At 50.1% G+C, this 22,983-nt stretch overlaps 1 protein-coding gene across 1 annotated transcript; it reads right to left on the bottom strand.

Annotated features, from left to right (window-relative positions):
* Window positions 1–1,454: 1,454 nt before the first annotated feature.
* LOC114591925 (uncharacterized) lies at window positions 1,455–20,575 on the bottom strand. Its single transcript, XM_028719677.2, has 6 exons — window positions 20,421–20,575; window positions 16,193–16,745; window positions 13,489–13,874; window positions 8,183–8,343; window positions 5,419–5,551; window positions 1,455–2,068 (listed from the first exon to the last, which is right to left on the bottom strand). Exons 1-6 carry the CDS (start codon window positions 20,478–20,480, stop codon window positions 1,880–1,882), a joined length of 1,482 nt encoding a protein of 493 aa, XP_028575510.2. The 5' UTR covers window positions 20,481–20,575; the 3' UTR covers window positions 1,455–1,879.
* Window positions 20,576–22,983: the final 2,408 nt, after the last annotated feature.

The following is a 22,983-nucleotide window of genomic DNA, read 5'->3' as shown; positions in this document are numbered from 1 at the left end:
CAGTTTGGTCAGACTCATGCTGGGAGCTTCGAGAACACTGTCCTTAGAGCACATCTATCACCCCGGCTGTTGGGCCAGGCTCACTGGGGCTGATGGGAAACTAGGAAGCTGCCTTATGAGGTAAGGTGAGAGAGGGAGAGAGAGAATCACTGCTGGCCACCAGGCAATGGCTTTTTCCACCTGACCTGCCCCACACTCCAGCCCTAGGAGCCTTCGCAAGAGAGCTGCTTCCAGAGGAGAGAGACTCTGTTTGCCAACAAAGATGGCTGGTTTCACCTGGGCTGCCCCACCTCCAGCCCAAGGATCTTTCAGAAGGGAGTTGCTGCCACAGGCATCAGGTGGATGTGGGTTTTAATGAGCTGAACAGTGGTAGATTATGAGTCATGGGGGCGTGCATGAACTTCGTGCTTAGTTTGTGTTTTTGGCTGCTGTTTTATTCTTGTTGTTAATATTGTTTTATAGCTCATAAGGGCTGTATTGCTTGTTCATGACATGGTGCAACTTTTGCTTTAACTGTGATGTTTAGCTTATTTTTCCGTTGCTGCTCTGTTAGCGGTCTTGCCTCACTGGCCACTTGTTAATTGTTTCATATGTTTTGCGCTGTATTTGTGTTGGGCTATTACATTCTATCATGTTATTAATTATTTATTTATTTATTTATTTATTTATTTATTTATTTATTATTTTATTTTATTCCGTGAACCACCCCGAGATCTCTTGATGAAGATCGGTAAAATAAATAAAATAATGAATGAATGAATATTGTGTGCATTGTGTTGATGAAGATCGGTTAAATAAATAAATAAATAAATAAATAAATAAGGAATGGATGAATGAATGAATGAATGTATATTGTGTGTAAGCCGCTTTGGGATTCATTTGAATGAAAAGCGATGAAAAAACAAAACAAATCAAAAATACCGAATCGGAGTGTCCGTCATCCGGCTCAGCCTGCCCACACTGGTTGGCAGAAGCTCTCCAGGATTTCAGAAAGGGGTCTCTAGAGGCCTACCTGGAGATGTCAAGGATTGAACCTGGGACCTTCCGAATGCAAAGCAGATGCTCTACCGCTGAGCCACGGAACCTCCCCTGGACCACAGGTTCCACATCCCTGACTTAGGAGCCCCCCCTAGAATCCTGAGGACCAGCTTCTTTCTGTCCACATCGATCTGCATGCACACAGAGAGGGAAACGAAGCGAAGCCCCCGCTTCTGAAGGCAAAAGGTTCTGGAGGGTGGCTGCTGGATGATCTCGCAGCTGTTCTGTTTATGAACGGGGAAGAGATGAACAATTCTCTAAACGGGCGAAATTCACAAGCCGCCAAACCCCATTTAGCTCAGCTGTGCCAGGGGAAAAAAGCCTTAACCCGTGAACCTCTCCCACGGGGACCCACTTAGCACCAGGCTTTATGCGTTGGGGGTCAGCCGCTGCCGCAGGCAAAAAACAAACAAGAGCAGCTGGAGTGGAGTTTAATGTTTGGAAAGATGGGCTGCGTTAAGAGGCCAGCGGTTTTTTCTCCACACCGTGGCTGAGACCAGCGAGGTAGGGCCCACGGGCCAGCTGCAAGCGCTTCGAGACAGAGGTTCGCCCAGGTCAGCCATCTCTCCATGAGCTCGTCCTCCAACATCTGAATAAATATTAAGAGGAAGAAAGCCTCTGTTCAGGGGATCAGGTTCAGACAGCACCAGAAAACCTGCTTTCTGGGCTTGCAGACTGTTCCAAAGGATTTCCCCTGCAGGGCTCTGAGCCGGAAGCGAAAGTAAGGATAGTGACTCCAGTGGGAACTTCGACACCCAGAGAGAGGCGCCAAACAGAAGATTCTCCTCTTGCAAACTCCACACGGAACACGGGGGGAGACTCTCCCACAGGTCAGCCCCACTTAGGTGCAACAACTCCCCCCAGCACTGGCCAAGTAGCTCTCATAGTTCTCCTCGCACCGTCGGACGCAGCGGCAGAAATAGCTAGGGTCAGCAATGGCCTCCAGGAGGTCTGTTTGAACCAGGCAGATGTTGTACAGCTCGGAGGTGGGGGTCGTGCGGAGACAGCTGCTTCCTCGCCCTGTGAACATCTGCCGGGTAAAAGAAGAGAAAGCCAAAATTCTGAGGACGTGGATGCGACAGAGGAGCAACAGAAGAACAAGCTGCCAGCCAGCCCACCCCTCTCCTCTTTCACTCTGGGCAGCAACATGTCTCCTTTGGTGAGATGGAGAGGTGTTGGACCTCAAGGTAACCCAGAAGCCCCTTCTCTCCAGAAGCCTGACAGTCTGGATGCCACAAAACTGGAGATGGTCTAGCCCAAGGAATGGGAAACAGATTAAGGCTCTTAGAACTCATAGCTGTCCATGAAGGCGCAGGTCAATTCTGCGTCCAGGGCAGCTGTCTACCAGCTCCACCTGGTACGCAGGCTGAGACCCTACCTGCCCACGGACTGTCTCGCCAGAGTGGTGCATGCTCTAGTCTAGTTATCTCCCGCTTGGACTACTGCAATGCGCTCTACGTGGGGCTACCTTTGAAGGTGACCCGGAAACTACAACTAATCCAGAATGCGGCAGCTAGACTGGTGACTGGAGGCAGCCGCCAAGGCCACATAACACCGGTCTTGAAAGACCTACATTGGCTCCCAGTACATTTCTGAGCACAATTCAAAGTGTTGGTGTTGATCTTTAAAGCCCTAGACGGTCTCGGCCCAGTATACCTGAAGGAGCGTCTCCACCCCCACCATTCCGCCCGGATGCTGAGGTCCAGTGCCAAGGGCCTTCTGGCGGTTCCCTCATTGCGAGAAGCAAAGCTTCTGGAACTTCTGGAGAAGTGCCCGCCCTCTGGAACGCCCTCCCATCAGATATCAAAGAGATAAACAACTACCTGACATTCAGAAGACATCTGAAGGCAGCCCTGTTCAGGGATGTTTTTAATGTATGCCATATGAGTGTATTTTTGGTCTTTGTGGAAGCCGCCCAGAGTCGCTGGGGAAACCCAGCCAGATGGGCAGGGTACAAATAATAAATTATTATAAATTATTATAGTTATTTTTATAGTAATGGCAGAGGATGCCACTGAGCGTGTGCAGAGTGGCACCCCCTCAATACAGAGAAGTAAGAGCCTACCTGCCTATGATCAGGGGTTAGGAGGAATTCCAGAACAGAGCCTGTGGCTTCCAGCAGCCCTGAGCCCTCATTAGAAAGTGAGGCTGGCTAGGACAACAGCAGGGAAAGGGAACTTTCGGCCTCTCGGACACTATTTCCCCCAGCAAGCATTCAGTCAAGAGTGTCAAACATCCCAACAAATACATCACGAGCGGCTCAAGTCCTGGGGTCTCAAGAGTGGCCTTTGGGGACCAAATGCTGCAAGCTATGGCTCAAACTCATATGGGAGGGTGAGGTGGGGGACAGCGAATTTGTAGTAACTTGCTTTGGGTTCCCTCTCACTGGAAGGAGTTCTGCAAGCCCTCCTTGTGGAAGATGCAGAATGGCGAAGCCCTTCAAATGCATTGGCTCTCAGCTTGCGTGGCAGTGGGATCCTCTCCTGCCCCAATCTGCATATAGACTACTCCTAAGGAAAGGACGCGGGTGGCGCTGTGGGTTAAACCACAGAGCCCAGGACTTGCCGATCAGAAGGTCGGCGGTTCGAATCCCCGCGACGGGGTGAGCTCCCGTTGCTCGGTCCCTGCTCCTGCCAACCTAGCAGTTCGAAAGCACCTCAAAGTGCAAGTAGATAAATAGGTACCGCTCCGGCGGGAAGGTAAACGGTGTTTCCGTGTGCTGCTCTGGTTCGCCAGAAGCGGCTTAGTCATGCTGGCCACATGACCTGGAAGCTGTACGCTGGCTCCCTCGGCCAATAAAGCGAGATGAGCGCCGCAACCCCAGTCGGTCACAACTGGACCTAATAGGGGTCCCTTTACCTTTAAGGAAAACACAAAACGTTGTTCCCTGTATAATCTTCAATCTTGGTTCATGTCCTTACTGAACAGCACCTAAAGTGGCCCGATCTATAGGAGCTTCAGGTTGCGGAAGGGGAAATTGCACCGACATCCCCTCTCCTGCCGGAGCCCTTGACTGAAAACATGCACAGGCCCCCAGTCCTCCCTTCTGCGCAGCCTTGAAATGCGTTGCAGCCCTCTCTTGCCCTGAATCTAGCAGGCAACCTCCAGGAAGCAAAGAGCAGGCCAAAAAAGTATAGCCAGAGGAGAGCAAGCTGGAGCACGTTGTGTTATTACAGTCGTTATTATCTGCCGCATTTTTACACTAAGGTGTCTCAAAGCAACTTGCACAATAAAAACAGAAATAGCCCAGACGATAAAACCGGTGATAAAAATAGCAACGGCCAGAAATAAAGGAATGTGATCCATGCACTGAAGAGGAAAAAGCGGGATCGAGATTGAGGCTGACCTGCAACCGGCCTCCGAAGCCAACAGATTTGACCGGGAGTCTGCAGAAGCACCAGAGGTCACCTCCACAGCGTTCTCTCTAAATATAATTTGGCCCAGGGTCATGCGGCCAGGGGTGGATGAGGAGCTGCTGCCCTGCTCAGGAAAACAGGGGCTCAAACGTTCTGCAGATAGGGCAGAGGCGGCGCTGGGAGCTCCTCGCCTCTAGTGCAAAGAGCTCTTTGCGTTAACTGATCGGCTATTAAGTACTGAATGCAAAGGAAGGAAACTTCCTTTCTTTCCAAAACTGAGGGGCAGATAGCATTCCTTCCCATGCGCAGCAGAGAGCCCCAGGAGGCCATTGTCATGGCTGGACTCCAGCAGGAACCAATTAACCTTTCCTGCCCAGCCGTTCCTCATTCTGCCAGCCCAGCCGGTGCCAGTGCATTCCCTCCCATGCCCTCTTGGGAGGGCACACTCTCAGTCATGCACAAAGAGAGCTGCCACAATGGCCAGATCCTTCCCACTCCTCTCCCCAGAACCTCACTTCTGAGCATGCTCCTCTGGGGAAGCTGCCCTTTAAGCACAGAGGGCTGTGAATGAGCTTCATCCTGCTCGGAGGCAGGATGCTGGGCCATGGCAGGCGGCGGGGATGACTCACGCCAGCAAGAGCAGGCAGCACGCACCTGCCGTTCTGTGCCAGCAAAGTCTCCTCTGCTCACCTGTGCTTAAAACAGGCAGCTGGCTTATCCCTTCCACCCGTTCTGCATCTCCTTTGGGGCTGCCCAAGGGTTTCCCCTGACCAAGCTAAGCGTTTGGAAGGCAGCTCTGCCATCTAAGGGCAGCACAGGGTTTCAGAGGTGGATGTCAGAGGGGCATGTTTTCGCTCTGTCTCAAAGCTCTGGCCACAACCCTTCACCGGCCCAGTCTAGCCCACCTCCCAGGGTTGTCGGGATGATAAGAGAATTATAAAGAGGATATGATCTGATAAGTGAGGTGGTTTTTGTTTGTTTCTACGCTGGAATATTTTAGAGCAACGATCCATGGCAACGATACCCGAGGGTGGATGATGGTGTCGGCATCGTTCAGGCGAATGTTGTCATCGACACAGATATGGTGGGTGCTTGTGTCGTGAGGGTCGATCCAAAGGGGCTTCCCTCCTCGGCTGGAGAACTGGTTCCTGGCCCACCTGGAACACACACACACACACACACACACACACACACACAGAGAGAGAGAGAATCAGCACTTCTATGGGGATTTTTCCTAGGTTGCTGAAGCGAGAGTCTGCAATGAATCTTAGCAAAGACCCCACCAGCCCACCTTGTCTCCTCCAGTGCAACAAATGGAAAGGAGAAGGCAAGAAATGTATTGCATGCAGTGATCATAAGGGTCAAGCTGGCCTATTCTTTCTGCATACAAATACCAACTCAATTAATACATATATTCTTATCCTACACAATTTAGTCTGCTTTCACGGTTCAGCATTTGAGAAGATTTAGATTACTTTTGACAAGGAATGAGATGATAAAAAAAAAGAAAAGGTTCAGGTCGATGGCGGACAGGGACTAAGAGCCCAAAAAGATGGATAGAAGTTGCGTTGGCTGTTCACGATCCAGCTCTTCACCACGGGAACCTCCCTCCCATTTCAGAGCTCTCTCGTGAGAATACAAAAACATTTCCAAGCTCCTGTGCAAAAGGAACCTGCTTCTTCAAAATCATATTTGAAAAGCTTCTTAGGCTACCACTACAGGACCCTGCGTGGGAGGGGAAACTGCGAACAGGTATGCATAATTCTCAGTGCAGGACTTCACATGCAATGGGAGCTGTTTGTGCTCCATGTACCACAAAACAGAACCCAGAAAAGGGTGCAGGAAGGGCTGCCAGTGTCTGCTGAAGGGCTTAGGCAGGGCAAGCCTTCCAGTCCTCACTAACAAAAAAATAGATGCTCAAGTATAACAACTGGGTTGTGCTCTGCCTTGGCTGGCTACATTGCCAGATGGCCCAAGAGTCCATCTTTTCTAGATCACAAAGCTAACGGGTTTGCTCAAAGCTTCCGGAGGCTCAGGCTGCATGTCGAAGCAAGAGAGTTATTCCCAACAGAACTACCTGGATTTAGCACAGTCCATTCCATGCCTCTCCCTTTTTTATTTTATTTTTACTGGTACAAGACAAGATGAGCCCTCGGTCCTAATCTCAGTAGCAGAACATGGCAGAGCCAGGTGGATCTTAAAGAACCAATGGCGACTTTGCATTTTAAACAATTGCTCTCGGGTATCTTGGCAGATGTGAGCTCAGTAAGAGAGAGGTGGCGAACCTATGGACCTCCAGACGTCGTTGGACTACAGTTTCCATCAGGCCCACTTAACATGGCCTTTGATCAGGGATCATGGGAGTTGGAGTCCAAGAGCACCAGGTTCTCTATCCTGGGGGTAAAGGAAAGGAAGAGGCAAGCAAACATGTCTCAGCCCTGCAGGAATGTCAGGCTGGGGACAGGGGAAAAGGGAGGAATCACTTTCTTTCTTTCTTTCTTAATAATAATAATAATAATAATAATAATAATAATAATATCATCATCAACATCATTATTATTATCATTATTGTTAGGATTTATACCCACCATCTTCCACCAAAGAAGCCCAGAGTGGCAAATGTATTGGGTAACATTCAACTAAGCGCTAAGTGTGTACATGCAACAAAGTCTCCTTGTGCACTGAGACTTTTCCCCAACCCTACTACCCTATGCCCCTTAAACCTGCTCTGGGTTTTCCTCCAACCTGGCAGAGCAGATTTAGGTGCACAGGTGGGGGTGGGGTGGGGAGTCCCATTGCACAAGGGGACCTTGATCCATGCATGCAGCAACTTAGCTGAATGCTACAATTCTACAATACTAATGCAATTAAGGCAAACCTAGACAGCATCTTAAAAAGCAGAGACATCAACCTTGCCAACAAAGGTCCGTATAGTTACAGCTATGGTTTTCCCAGTAGTGATGTATGGAAGTGAGAGCTGGACCATAAAGAAGGCTGATCGCCAAAGAATTGATGCTTTTGAATTATGGTGCTGGAGGAGACTCTTGAGAGTCCCATGGACTGCAAGAAGATCAAACCTATCCATTCTTAAGGAAATCAGCCCTGAGTGCTCACTGGAAGGACAGATCCTGAACCTGAGGCTCCAATACTTTGGCCACCTCATGAGAAGAGAAGACTCCCTGGAAAAGACCCTGATGTTGAGAAAGATTGAGGGCACAAGGAGAAGGGGACGGCAGAGGACAAGATGGTGGGACAGTATTCTCGAAGCTACCAGCATGAGTTTGACCAAACTGTGGGAGGCAGTGAAAGACAGGAGTGCCTGGTGTGCTCTGGTCCATGGGGTCACAAAGAGTCAGACACGACTAAACAACAACAACAATGCAATTAAAATTTCTAAAAACACTGGAAGCTCAAACATACCCTAATTTATACCAGCCACCCCCTACCCGATGCTCTACAACTGTTCTGGATGACAACTGGATGACAACCCCCACAGTCCCAGCCAGGATTATCAAGGATAATGGGAGTTATAGTCCAACAGCATCGGGAGAGGGGGCGTCACGTTGGGAAGGCTGTTTTAGACCACAGTCATTTGCCTGGCTCAGAAGCGACTGTCACGTGAGGCCAGGACGCAAGAAATTTGTGTGCTGATGGGGCAATTTTAAAAGTCTGGCCAAGCTGCGGTTTTTTTTTTGAAAGCCACTATAAATGAATCACTGACATCACCCTAAGTAAAAGCACATCAGTCGCCACAGGCTAAGAAGCAAGCGGCCATTCTTATTGCTCACCAGTCAAAGTGATCCTGGAAGCCACAAAGGCCTTCCCTGGAGCTGAAGTAGAGGTACGGTTTCCTGTCGCCATCTTCACTGGAGATCCGCCCTGCTCCCTGCGTCAACACCACCTTTCGCTTGCTGCAACGTATCGTTCCAGGACTGACGTCCACCGGCAACTGCGGAGAGGCAGAGGAGGGGTGAAAAAAGCAAATGAAACACAGATCACTCTCCTGTCAAGCTCTCAGCAGCAAACTTGAGGTCATCAAAGCAGAGCATTGTGTGCACTGAGAAGAGGAATCACCCTGAACTGGACCTGAGGATCAAGGGCGTTGCACTGGCGAAGGAAGGCGGGTGCGGGGGGTGCGGTGCGCACCAGGTGGCAGCCATGTGGGCGGGTGATATCACCGCACCACCCACCCCCGCTCGCTGCGCGGGCAGCCCCCACGGACGCTTGCTGCGTGGGCGGTGGGCCGCTAGGGATGATGCTGCCACAGGCGGCTAGTGGCGCCCCCCCAATGCTTACCACGCGGGTGGCTAGCCCCACCCCCCGCAGGCCGGCTAGCCCTGCCCCCGCACAGCTCCGGGTGCTGGGGCAGGTAGCTCCACCCCTGGGGCATTGCCCCACCTGGATGCAGAAGGGGGCTGTCCCACCAAATGGATTAAGGCCTCCTTCAGCCTTCCCCAGCCTAGTGCTCTGCCCCTGTTTTGGATTACAACTCCCATCAGCCCCCGCCAATTTGGCCAACTGTTAGGATGCCGCGAGTTGGAGTTCAACAACATTGGGCCCTCGGCAGAGCTACTTCCATGTGACCAGCAGAAACTTTCTCGACTTGTGTGTGAATGTTCTGCTCACATCAAGCAGTGTTGCATGTTAAACCTGGAGTTGAAATGGAGTAAAGGCCAAGCGGTCTTTAGAATTCCCTTTCCCATAGCCAGATGCCTCTGGGAAGTAGGGAATAAGAGCAACAGCCTGTTGTGTGCTACCAATATCTGATCTTGGCAGAAATACTGTTCCTGGGTATGGATCTCAACTGCAACAGCTGGAGAACCCATGCAGTATAATGGACAGCAAACTCTATTGCTGAGATCTGGGTGGAAATGTCCACTCAGTCATGAAATTTACACAGGGCAGCTTTGGGCCGGTCCCTCACCTTTAGCCGAACCTACCTCACAAGTATGAAAATGGGATCGCCCCATGAGCGCAATGGAGGAATGGTGAGATAGAAATGTAACACATTAATAAATACAATTGCATTACCATCAGACATCCCCTAACAGATCACAAAGGTTGCCATAGCTGAATTCTCTCGGCAGCTGGCAGTGCACCAGAACTGATGAATGTGGCAAAAGTTCACTCCTTAACAACACTGAAATTTACTGACATTTAATTCCAATTATAAAGGAAGGCTTTATCGGTGTCAAAATATTTATTTGCTCCTCTCAAATGCCACTAAGCATCAACGGATGGCAGAATTTGTCTCTTTTCATGCATCAAATGCCTTCTGTCTAAGCAGAGAGCCAGCACGGTCCAATCTTGTGGACAGTGTTTTGGACTTCAATCAAATTAGTCACAATCTTGGCAAGCTCATTGTTGTTTGCTTCAGTTTCTCATCTGTAAAATGGGAACATTAAGTGCCCCAAGCTGCACAAGGAGTACAAGCTAAAGTCTGCAGTGCTCTACCCATCAAACCTAGCTAAATAAAATAGGGCCTAGGATTCAGAGAAATGTGGCAAATGTGCTTAAGAATGGAAAGGTAGGTACAGGGGCCCATAGCAAGGGCACAGGAAGCTCTGCAAGCTAGAAACAGTCCACCTCAAGATCATTTAAGTCATAACCCAGTTCCTGAATATTTAGCCCATTATTCAGAAGCTTCACTTTGGAAGTACAGAGACCAAAAACCTGCTATTTTTAATGAAAGCTGAATTCCTCCAGGATTCCAGCAAAGCCACCAGGATTCTTCACTTTCAAACAAGATATTGCAATGTATAATGTTGGCAGCCTTGGTCCCCAAAGCGCAAAGGAGAGTCCCTATCAAATCCAAAGCTCCACACCTCCAGTATTATATTCATTTCTTATCGGGCAGCCTAATTAAATAATGCCGGATTTAATTTTGGCTGCCTACCCTTCAGAGAGAGGAAGCAATCAGCTGTGAGCTTGGCAGGATTTCCTAGAGGAGGGAAGGGGTGTAGAATCAGGGAGTCTCAACCTGCATCTCACAGGACGCCAACAGAGACTCCTAAAGCCTGCCGAGAGGCTGCATGGAAGGCCGGGACCTGGGAGACCAGGGTTCAAATCCCCACTCAGCCATCAAGCTCATCGGGTGGCCACTCACTGCCTCTGAGGTTAACCTACGCCACAGGGTTGTTGTAGGGATAAAGGAGGATGGGGAGAACCAAGTATGCCACCTTGAGCTCCTTGGTGGTATAAGGTAAGGTAAAGGGACCCCTGACCATTAGGTCCAGTCGTGGCTGACTCTGGGGTTGCGACGCTCATCTCGCTTTATTGGCCGAGGGAGCCGGCGTACAGCTTCCGGGTCATGTGGCCAGTATGGCTAAGCTGCTTCTGGCGAACCAGAGCAGCGCACGGAAACACCATTTACCTTCCCGCCAGAGCGGTACCTATTTATCTACTTGCACTTTGACGTGCTTTCGAACTGCTAGGTTGGCAGGAGCAGGGACCGAGCAACGGGAGCTCACCCCATCGCGGGGATTCGAACCGCCGACCTTCTAATCGGCAAGCCCTAGGCTCAGTGGTTTATACCACAGCGCCACCCGCGTCCCCCCTTGGTGGGATACAAAGGCAATAAATAAAAAGGTGTCTTCAGCAGAAGGGCATCTAGAAAACTGAACAAACAAAAAAGGCAGAAGGCACTGGGATCAAAGAGCCTCAGCCAAGCTTGCTGGGCTTGCTGAAAAGGCAGGTCGTGACTAAAGCAGGAAAAGCAATGGAGGAATCCATAGAATCATAGAATTGTCGAGTTGGAAGGGATCCCAAGCATCACCTAGTCCAACCCCCTGCAATGCAGGAATCTAAAATGTCCATAAAGGACCCCTGACCATTAGGTCCAGTCGTGGCCGACTCTAGGGTTGCAGTGCTCATCTCGCTTTATTGGCCGAGGGAGCCGGCGTACAGCTTCCAGGTCATGTGGCCAGCATGACTAAGCCGCTTCTGGCGAACCAGAGCAGCACACGGAAACGCTGTTTACCTTTCCGCTGGAGCGGTACCTACCGTAATTTTCGCTCCAAAACACGCACTTTTTTGCTCCTAGAAAGTAAGGGAAAATGCCTGTGCGTGTTAAGGAGCGAATGCACTCGACTGGATCCATGGCTGCCGTCAGTCAAGCAAAGCAAGCTTTGCTTGCTTTACAGCCAGGAGGAGGGGGAGGAGCCGAGGAGGGAGGGAGGGAAGGAGAGCCATGGCAGCAAAGCGGGCAGCAGCCGCTTACACGCGAGGAGGGACAGACGGGAGCCATAGGGAGCCGGAAAAGCGCCGCGTAGCCAGCAACAGCTGCTGCAGCCTCAGCTAGCAACGCTCTCTAAACGGAGCAATGAGGCTGCAGAGGGACGGCAGGGCACAGGAGGGCTCTGAGCCACGAGCGCAGTGAAAACCAGTAAAAAAGTTTTTAAAAAGGCTGCTGGGGACAGGAGGGCACGGGATGAGGGAGAGAGGGAAATTACGATTCTCCCAGCGTCTCAGCTGATCCGCTGAGCAGGACTTGGGTTGCAGGGGATTCGCCATTAGCTGCGTAAAGCAGCAAAGAGGGAGAGAAGGAGCAAAGTGGGAGAGGAAAGGAGCTGCTTACACTGCTGTAAGTGGCTGCTGTCTGGTTGGCTCCTTTAAAGCAACAGTGCTCTTTCCCTCCCCCCTCCCCTCTCAGCTCGCCGAAAAGCTCCTTTTCCACACACCCCACTCGAGCTCCTTCTCCCCTTAAATCCCTCTCCTGCATCATTAGCCACATCCTTTTCCACACACCCCACGCGTGTTCCTTCTCCCCTTAAATCCCTCTCCTGCATCATTAGCCACATCCTTCTCTAACACCCACGCGTGTTCCTTCTCCCCTTAAATCCCTCTCCTGCATCATTAGCCACATCCTTTTCCACCCACCCCACGCGTGTTCCTTCTCCCCTTTAACCGCTCGCCTGCATCATTAGCCACATCCTTCTCTACACACCCCACGCGTGTTCCTTCTCCCCTTTAACCGCTCGCCTGCATCATTAGCCACATCCTTCTCCACCCACCCCACGCGTGTTCCTTCTCCCCTTAAATCCCTCTCCTGCATCATTAGCCACATCCTTCTCTACACACCCCACGCGTGTTCCTTCTCCCCTTAAATCCCTCTCCTGCATCATTAGCCACATCCTTCTCCACCCACCCCACGCGTGTTCCTTCTCCCCTTAAATCCCTCTCCTGCATCATTAGCCACATCCTTCTCCACCCACCCCACGCGTGTTCCTTCTCCCCTTTAACCGCTCGCCTGCATCATTAGCCACATCCTTCTCTACACACCCCATGCATGTTCCTTCTCCCCTTAAATCCCTCTCCTGCATCATTAGCCACATCCTTCTCTACACACCCCACGCGTGTTCCTTCTCCCCTTTAACCACTTGCCTGCATCATTAGCCACATCCTTCTCTACACACCCCACGCATGCTCCTTGTCCCTTGAATGCTTTTCCTTCCCTCCCTACTTAAAACGTGGTTACAAAGCACGGATCCACATGGATCCTCAGGATTTTTGCACTGGGTCACCCCAGGTTCACCATCAGATCACATAAAATGTCCATGGCTACAGCCTGCACCAAAAAAATCACGCACCCACTGTTTCATGGGGCTGCAATGGCGCAAAAACGTGGTTACAAAGCATGGATCCACATGGATCCACAGGATTTTTGCATTGGGCTACCCCAAACTCACCGTCAGATCACGTTTGTGGCCACAGCATGAACCACAAAAATCATACATCCACTGTTTTGTTTAGAATATTTTTTTCTTGCTTTCCTCCTCTAAAAACTACGTGCGTGTTATGGTCAGGTGCGTGTTATAGAGCGAAAAATACGGTATCTTGCTCTACTTGCACTTTGATGTGCATTTGAACTGCTAGGTTGTCAGGAGCAGGGACCGAGCAACGGGAGCTCACCCTGTCGCGGGGATTCGAACCACCGACCTTCTGATCGGCAAGTCCTAGGCTCTGTGGTTTAACCCACAGCACCACCCGCGTCCCTAAAATGTCCATAACAGATGCTTAAAAAATCTCCAAGGAAGGAGAGTCCACAGCCTCCCGAGGGAGACTGTCCCAGGGCGCTTGTTTTTTGTCCACTCACCGAGACGTCCCGCAGCGCAGGGAAGTGGGGGTGCTCCCCCTCCAGGGCGCAGCGCACTGCCTTCAGGACGCGAGCCAAGTCCGTGCCAAAGGTGCGGAAGACGACGGCAAAGTGCCTCCCTTCCCGGTGCAGGCTCTCCAAGAGGCGGAAAAAGGAAGGCAGCACCAAGTGGTAGCGCTTGCCCCGCTGGCCAGGGATGGAGAGCAGCGGGTGAGGCTGCCCCTGCCACTCCAGAAGCTGCAGGTGGCGCTTGTGGAGATCGCGGAACTTCCGCCCGGGGGGCGTGTCCGTGAATCGGATGTTGCGTCCGTACTGGGAGTAAAAACTCACGGCGCCCGGGCAGGGAGGGAGCAATGAGGGGGACTCGCTCAGCCACTGCCACTTGCCTGGAAGGAAAGAGGAAGGAGGTGAGTTGAGGGCAGGGGTCAGCAAACTTTTTCAGCAGGGGGCCGGTCCACTGTCCCTCGGACCTTGTAGGGGGCCGGACTATATTTTGAAGGGAAAAAATGAACAAATTCCTATGCCCCCAAAATAACCCAGTGATACATTTTAAATAAAAGGACACATTCTACTCATGTAAAAACAAGCTGATTCCCGGGCCAGATTTAGAAGGCGATTGGGCTGGATCCGGCCCCTGGGCCTTAGTTTGCCTACCCATGGTTTAGGGTCTAAAGGAAGGAGGAACTATCTCTCTCTCTTCCATTGATGGGCTCACACTCTATCCTGGGCCCTAAGTCCCAGCACAGCTTCACTTTCACCTTCAGAGCCAACTCGAAGCCGGGGAAGGGGGCAGAGCTTGCCAACAAAACATCTGCTTCGAATGCAGAAGGCACCAGCATCTCACGGGAAAATAAGAGCCTGCTGGATCAGGCCAATGCCCCCCCTGGTCCAGCATCCTGTTCTCACAGTGGCCAACCAGGTGCAGTATTCGAGCACAAGAGCACTCTCCCCTCCTGCAGAATCGCAGAGTTCGGCTGGGAAAGATTCCCTGCACAAAATCCTGGAACGCCACTGCCAGTGCCTAGAATGCACAGAGCTCAGCGCGTAGAGTGCCCTAAATAAGGACCTCCTTTACAGCAACCTTTACCAGCCCTCCAGATGTTTTGGTCTACGATGCTCATCGACGCTAGCTAGCACATCCTAATGGGAATTGGGAGTCCAAAACACCTGGAAGGCACTAGGTTGGGAAAGGCTGCTTCAGTGTTTCCGCAACAGCCTTTTATTGAATGCCTTTTTTTAAAAAAAGTGGGGGATTGGTGGAAGGAAGAGAACAATGCGCATTGAAGTAGAATACAAATCTCTCACGCAAGTGGTGACAGTTCAGACAGAGGGCACCTGAAGTCAAACAGCTTAGCTAAGTACATGTTAATTTTAACTTCTTGGTGCTCCCGCATGTGTGCGAGAGAGAGTTGGCAGGCGGCTTTAACCTAATTCTGAAGAGACCAACAATATGTAAATGTGCCTGGGAGAGATACAGGATGCAACAGCTCCTTTGATAAGGTTCCCTTTGCGCAGAACAAAAAAGAGCCTGATCTATAAGGAGATTTGGTTCGTGGGCGGCATAATAGCACACGGTGCTGCCTTGCAGCAGAGCGCCAGGCTAGTAGTCTCTTGGTCCAGATCCAAAGTGCCGAGGATGTAGGCAAGTTAGCCTTGAGCCTGGGATGAGATACAATGGGCAGGACTGCCCTGTTTGCTTTCCAGTGCTAATGCTGAGAGGGAAGGTGGCTTCTTCCAGTCCATTTTTAACCCATCTTCCCACCTCCCTGTCCAACCCCTTATTCCTCTGTGGTATGCAGAGTACAGGTTGGGAGCTTGCCAGAAAGAGGGCAGTACCAACTCAAGGTGGGGGGGAAAGCAAGGCAATCATAAAAAGATGCCGAAGAAAGCTTTTCTTATTTACAAAAACACTCAATTTTCTATCATTATGTATAATGCATCTGGAAGGCTCTCTTAAAAGACAAAAGAAACCCCACCAGCGACGCTTGCTGCCTCTGACGAACAGGACACACTTGAAAATGTGTTAGGCATAATAATAGAAAATTGGGAGTGCATTTGTAAATAAATTAATACTATTTTCTTCAACAGTAGGTGAGGGTTGTCATTTTTTGTTTTTGGTGGTTTGCTTGTGAACTTTCTTAATATCTAAAAAATGGGGGGTTGTAAATTTTTATTCTGAAAGTATGGCCCAGAGAAAAAAGTTTGAGAATCACTGCACTATAATAATAATTTATTATTTGTACCCCACCCATCCGCCTGGGTTTCCCCAGCCACTCTGGGCGGCTTCCAACAAAGATTAAAAATACATTAAAATGTCACACGTTAAAAATTTCCCGAAACAGGGCTGCCTTCAGATGTCTAGATGTGCATTAGCACAACGGGGGCTTCCCCCAGCCCCACCTCCTCCCCACAGAACAGCACATGGGGGTAGGAGAGGGGAGACTGTTCCATCAGACAAGGAGAGATGCTTGTGCTAGCAGAGTAATCTCCTTAGCCCTACATTAAATTATCCCCCTGGCTTCTGCCTCCTTCCCTACACACCCCTTGGCCATACTTTGTTTCTCTGAATCACCTAGCCTGAAGATCAAAAATGATTAAAAAAAAAACCCCAAGCAATTCTTATTTCTTGCAGAGTTTCATCCAGCCATTGAACTTAAGTTTTATGTCAAAGGAACTGGGATTTCAGCTGCTCGCATGGTCTTACCTGTTGGGTCGATTTCCCCCCAGGTGACAGTACTCAGGAAATAGTTCAGAGCAGCTCTGGGGTCCTGACCGGTGACAGCATCAGACACTATGATAGTGTTGTTTAAGTCTATGTGTAGAACCAGCTTCCGTTTCTTAGGGCTTAAGATCACCCCGGAAAGAGGGACTAAGCTGGTGGCAGTTCTTGGCTGCTGGCAGTCCATTTCTTCATCTTCTTCTCTTTGGGCAGACTGGCCACGTTGCCCTTCTGCACAGCTAAGATTGGCGACCTGGTCCTCCTCTGCAGAATTTCTCACACCATTCCCAAGACCATCAGTCTCAGAACAAGATTTTCTTTTCATCAAGCTGGAACTACCGGAGACGGACTGTGTGCCAACTATTCCAGGAGCCATCTCTGTACATACGGTCATCAGCTTGGGTTTCAAATCGCTCGGATCCGTGTTGGAAATATCATCTCCTGCAGTGCAGCTGCCAGAGAGATCCCTCTCCCTTGAAGCCGTTGGGTCACTCATGGGCTGGGATGAATTAGGAGGGGGATGCCGCCTCAGGCTCAACTGTATGGACAAGAAGAGTAAATAGTCACTATTGCCCCCTATGTCATTCAGTGTGAAGCAGAAAGCTTATACAGTGGGACCTCGGGTTACATATGCTTCAGGTTACATATGCTTCAGGTTACAGACTCCGCTAACCCAGAAATAGTACCTCGGGTTAAGAACTTTGCTTCAGGATGAGAACAGAAACCACACGGTGGCAGTGGGAGGCCCCATTAGCTAAAGTGGTGCTTCAGGTTAAGAACAGTTTCAGGTTAAGAACGGACCTCCGGAACGAATTAAGTACTTAACCCGAGGTACCACTGTATAATTAGATCCAGGTTCACTCAGCTATAAAGCCCACTACATGGACTTTCTACTACTCAGAATGGTGAATTGTTGAGACTAAGGCACTGTGGGAATAAAACAGTGTGCTCTGATCAACTTCATAATCTGCACCCTCAATATCCTCTGAGCTAATTTGTGCCATTTCTTTTTATAGATGAGTGACTGAAGCAGAAAAAAATGTTTACTTTCCCCAGACCATTCCAGTGAAAGCCAATCCACAAATTTAGCAAAGCTATCATACTGTGGAGAAAGTGTATTGACTTCCTAAGGTTTGCATGTGTGAGAAGAAGGTGCATTGAAAGATTTGTATTTATAGAAACCTGCCTCTAATTAATCAACTGATCAATAACTGAGCTGGTTCTGAACTCTCGTTTTAGGAAGGAACATAGGAAGCTGCCTGTGGCATTTGCCTCCTAGGTGGGTCATAAGGAAACGGTTAAATGAGTGAGATGTGATTGGCCAGTGGGAATGCAAAGGGGGAATAAAAGTTAGAGTGGGAGGTTTTGAAAGTCAGTTGAGGTTTGGGAATTGGAGAAGGAAGAGGGAGGAATAGGCAGTGGGTTGGTAGAGTTGTATTGTGAGAGAGTGAGAGGAATTGTTAGGTGGAGTCAGATAGATAGTTGGGAATAATCAGTTTGGAGTTGTTAGGAACTAAGATTAAGAAACTGCCAAGAAAAATTAACTGTAACCATAAGCTTGTTCCTGCATTTAAAAATAAACTTGCTTATTTGTTAATGTTAACTGACTGGACTCCGTGTGTCCCCGCAGCAGAAAAAGCAATCGCAGTGGTGGCACAGGGTGAACAGACAGGTCAAATTTCGACAGTAGGATTTGCTGCCAAGGAGTGTGGTGGAGTCTCCTTCTTTGGAGGTCTTTAAGCAGAGGCTTGACAACCATATGTCAGGAGTGCTCTGATGGTGTTTCCTGCTTGGCAGGGGGTTGGACTCGATGGCCCTTGTGGTCTATTCCAACTCTATGATTCTATGATCGTCAAACGTCCGGGGGCCCTGTGTGATCGCCACACTGCCTTATACCCAAGTCAGACAATTGCTCCTTCTAGCTCAAGATGATCAACAATGACTGGCAGTGGCTTCCCAAGGTTTTCAGACAGAGGCAATTCCCAGCTCAACCTGGAGATGCTGGGGACTGAATCTGGAAACTTCTGCACTCAAAACACATGCTCTGCCATTGAGAAATGGCCCTTCCTCTCACATGGTTTTTTAGATCACACATGCAATCTATTCACTAAAATAAATAGGATTTCTCGTCTGTCAAGCTGAATCCAACACTTTACCCACCAGTTGCTGTCAATTCTGGAACTAGAACACCGCAGAGACTCCAGCATACAAGGCCTGACCAGGATACACCCAGCGCCTTAGATTCACCTGAACTTTCTCCTACGGTTCTTTATGTCCCTCTTTCAAACTGCCCAAGCACTAATTCCCACCATACCTTGCTCATCTGTTTCCTCTCCTAACTGATGTGTTGGTGTACACTCACTCCGTCCCACATAAGCAGACAACCATAAGCAACAGCTTGCAGACATTCCATAGCCACCTGCTCACAAACAAAAGGAAGAACTTTGCATAACTGAACTCACGCAAATCATTGTCACAAGATGTGTGGGAAACAATTAGCAGAGAGAGAGGTTCTTAAAAAAGGGATTAGCTGCTGCCAAACATATGAAGGTAGAGTCTACCACTCAGAGCCTACTACTCGCCACAATTTAACATGGAACCTCAGGATTCAGGGCACATTTGTATGCAAGAATGTTCACAGATCTTCTCTATGTGTATTTCTGATCACCACATGGAGGATATAATGGGGAGTCTACCCCCCATTCTTCCTGCTTCTCAGTTTTCCAAAAGCAAAACAAGATAGCCAGTTGCAGAGGACTTGATTGATCTTTGTTCTGATCCAAAAAAGGCAATGCAACTTCAATTCAATCCAATTAAACTTTTTTATTGCACTAGCCACAGGCCATGGCAACTGATGTTTTTATTTCCACCTCTGGCAAATACATTTCATACAATATGTAAGGAGGACTGTTATTCCACATCAAAGGCAAAACAGAACCACCAAATATTTTCTCGCAAGAATCAGGAGAAAGCTAAATATTCTACTCTGTTCTTTACTCCTACACAAACCCGCCTTCGCTTAAAAACCAAGCAAATTAACCACAGACTTGCACAAGGCTGGCCAGCAATTCCGCTGTGCTTAACGGCACTTGTTGCTCTCAAGCCAGCTCCTGAACCCTAAGGCTGCCTTCTTTCATGTACACACCCTAACGTGGGAATAAAGCTCACCGAACACAGCTGAGCGGATCTGCAGCAGGGTAAACCTGTACTGCAAGGCTGGCGATTACCAGTTCGGGGAGTCCCGCAGGTCAGCCCACACAAGTCACAGAATCATAGATTTGCAGAGTTGGAAGGGACCACAAGGGTCATCTAGTCCAACCGCCTGCAATGCAGGAACCTTGTTGTCCAACATGGGGCTCGAACCCACAACCCTGAGATTAAGAATCTCAATCTCTTAATAACACTATACAAATTTATACAATACAGTTGTACCTCGGGTTAAGTACTTAATTCGTTCCGGAGGTCCGTTCTTAACCTGAAACTGTTCTTAACCTGAACCACCACTTTAGCTAATGGGGCCCCCTGCTGCCGCCACGCCGCCAGAGCATGATTTCTGTTCTCATCCTGAAGCAAAGTTCTTAACCCAAGGTACTATTTCTGGGTTAGCGGAGTCTGTAACCTGAAGCGTATGTAACCCGAGGTACCACTGTAATGTATGGGAATATCGTATATTGCCATTTGTGTGTGTGCATATTTTCACTTTTGTATGTATCTTGTTTTTCTCCCTCTCACTTTTCCTTCTTTTTTCCTGTATCCCTTGATTTATTTTAACTGAAATCACCTTAATTATATATTGAGTGTGTGTGTCTCATGCTCTACCAGCTGAGCTACCCCACAGGCATGGCAGCAGTTTTCTTAAGCTCCTTATTTCCTCCAGCCTGACCTTAGCTGCCTCTAACCCTCTCATGGCACCCCCTCTTAGCCACCATCACAGGGTCCCCCGCCCCAGGGGCCCTCTCTCCACACCCAGCCCCGGACCCCCAAGGGTCGGGGAGAGAGGGACTAGGGCAAGCGGGTCCATGAGGCTCGTCCTCTCCCATGGGACCTCTGGTGGGAGGGCGAGGGGTGGGCGAGGGGTGGCCTTCCCGTTCCTCCTTCCCAGCCCTGATCCAGCCACGTGACCCAGTCCCGACAGGCACCACCAACAACCGCCATCCCCACCAGCAGCGCTCCCCCTCCCCCTCCCCTCCCGCCCCTTCTTCTCCACCGTTACCAAGATACCGCCGCTGCCCGGCGTCCCACTTCCGCTCCGCCGCCTCCGGCATGTAACCATAGAGGGTCTTTTTCGCTCGGCGCCTAGAGACGCCTCTTCCTCCCCTTTTGCGTTTCCTCGTTGCGCTTACGGAGGCTGCGGCGCCCCCTGGCGACCGGACTCCGTTTTCCGCTCAAGTTTGCCGGCTGCTGTTCATTGTGGCTGGTTGGTTTTTGCCATTCGAGAGCCATTCGAGTGGCTGCTGCGTTGGCTTTGGCACTGGCACGTTGCGAATTTGATAAGAAAGAAACGACGCTTGGTTTTACACGTGTGCAGCGGATTGAGGAAAGCCAGCCAGATGGGCGGGGGTATAAATAATAAATTATTATTATTATTATTATTATTAATACCGCTCCACTTAAATGAAATAATAATAAGACGTAAGACAAAGGGGAAAAAACACCGCTCCACTTCGGTAGGGAGATGAACGTTTTTAATCACCACTCGCGTATTTGTTTGTGAACCCCCTGCAAACAGAAAGCTAGCCATCGCGCACAAACATTTCTAGTTTTAAGTTGCTTCTTGCTGTGGTGCTAGCTTTCTATTTGCAGGGAGGTGTTTGAACAAAAGGGAACGTTCAAAAACAGCATGCCTCACAATCAGAAGAGCCCCTGATTCATCTGGAGCATCTGTGGGTCCCCAGATGTTGTTGGACTACAACTCCCATCATCCCTGAGCTCTGGCCTTGCTAGCTAGGGGTGATGGGAGTTGTACAGTGGTGCCTCGCAAGACGAAATTAATTCGTTTCGCAAGTTTTGTCGTCTTGCGAGTTTTTCGTCTTGCGAAGCACGGTTTCCCATAGGAATGCATTGAAAATCAATCAATGCGTTCCTAAGGAGACTGTCGGGGACAGAGGGGAAGCGCCGCGCGCCTTCCCCTCTGTCCCCGGACCTGTTGCAATCTCTGGGGACAGAGGGAAAGGCGCGCCTTTCCCTCTGTCCCCTCTTTTGAAGCAAGGGGCGGAGGGGAGAAGATCGCTTCTCCCCGTTGCTGCCCCTTGCTTCAAAAGGGGTCCGGGGAGAGAGGCGCAGGCGCGCGCGCCTTCCCCTCTGTCCCCTCTTTTGAAGCAAGGGGAGGAGGGGAGAAGCCTTCGCTGCCGCCCGCCAGCATTTTAAAATCGCCCCGGACAGCGGAGAAGTCCTCCGCTGTCCCGGGGTTTTTAAAAAACCTCTCCGCCCCGCCCCCCCCCCCCCGCCAGGCTTCGGGGGAGGTCCGAGGACAGTGGGGAAGACGCGCTGCGCTTCCCCGCTGTCCCGGAGATTTCCCTATGGGCTTTTGTCTTGCGAAGGAAGCCCATAGGGAAATTCGTTTTGCGAAGCGTCTCCAAAACGGAAAACCCTTTCGTCTAGCGGGTTTTCCGTCTTGCGAGGCGTTCGTCTTGCGGGGCACCACTGTAGTTCAACAACATCTGGGGACCTACAGGTTGAGAAAGGCTGGTTTAGACAAATATTTTTAAATGGATTGATCCAACAAACCAGTTGTTAAAACATGACAACACTACTACTAAATGCAAGATCTCCGGAAGGAAGTCTTCATTCCAACTGACTTGAGCTGGATCAGGCCAATGGCCCAACTATTGCAACATCCCATTCTCCACGTGGCCCCCTGCCCCCGCCCCCTGCCGTGGTTTCCAGCAATTGGTACTCAGAAGCATTACAGTACTGCCCCTTAGTGCGGAGGCAGAGCATAGCCATGGATATTCGTCTCCATGAATTTATGTACTCTCTTAAAGCCATTTAAGTTAGTGACAATCGCTGCCTCCTATGGGAACGAGTTCCGTAGTTTAATCTGATGAACTACAGTTGATTCCATCATTTCAGAACTTTCCTGCCTGAAATACAATTAGAAGCCAAGGACTCACAAGATAATGTCTAGATAGACTCTCCCTATGCCCAATAGCAGGAACGGGGGTGGCACTGTGGGTTAAACCACAGAGCCTAGGACTTGCCGATCAGAAAGTCGGAGGTTTGAATCCCCGCGATGGGGTGAGCTCCCATTGCTCGGTCCCTGCTCCTGCCAACCTAGCAGTTTGAAAGCACGTCAAAGTGCAAGTAGATAAATAGGTACCACTCCGGCGGGAAGGTAAACAGTGTTTCCATGCGCTGCTCTGGTTCGCCAGAAGCGGCTTAGTCATGCTGGCCACATGACCCGGAAGCTGTACCAATAAAGCGAGATGAGCGTTGCAACCCCAACGACTGGACCTAATGGTCAGGGGTCCCTTTACCTTTAAAGGTAAAGGTACCCCTGCCCATTCGGGCCAGTCTTGCCAGACTCTAGGGTTGTGCTCTCATCTCACTCTATAGGCCGGGAGCCAGCGCTGTTCGCAGACACTTCCGGGTCACATGGCCAGCGTGACAAGCTGCATCTGGCGAGCCAGAGCAGCACACGGAACGCTGTTTACCTTCCCGCTGGTAAGCGGTCCCTATTTATCTACTTGCACCCGGAGGTGCTTTTGAACTGCTAGGTTGGCAGGCGCTGGGACCGAACGACGGGAGCGCACCCCGCCGCGTGGATTCGAACCGCC

The sequence above is a fragment of the Podarcis muralis genome, chromosome 2 (genome assembly GCF_964188315.1).
Source record: "Podarcis muralis chromosome 2, rPodMur119.hap1.1, whole genome shotgun sequence".
Classification (NCBI taxonomy): Eukaryota; Metazoa; Chordata; class Lepidosauria; order Squamata; family Lacertidae; genus Podarcis; species Podarcis muralis.
The sequence above is the reverse complement of the archived record's forward strand: the minus strand, read 5'-3'. Positions and strand labels throughout refer to the sequence as shown.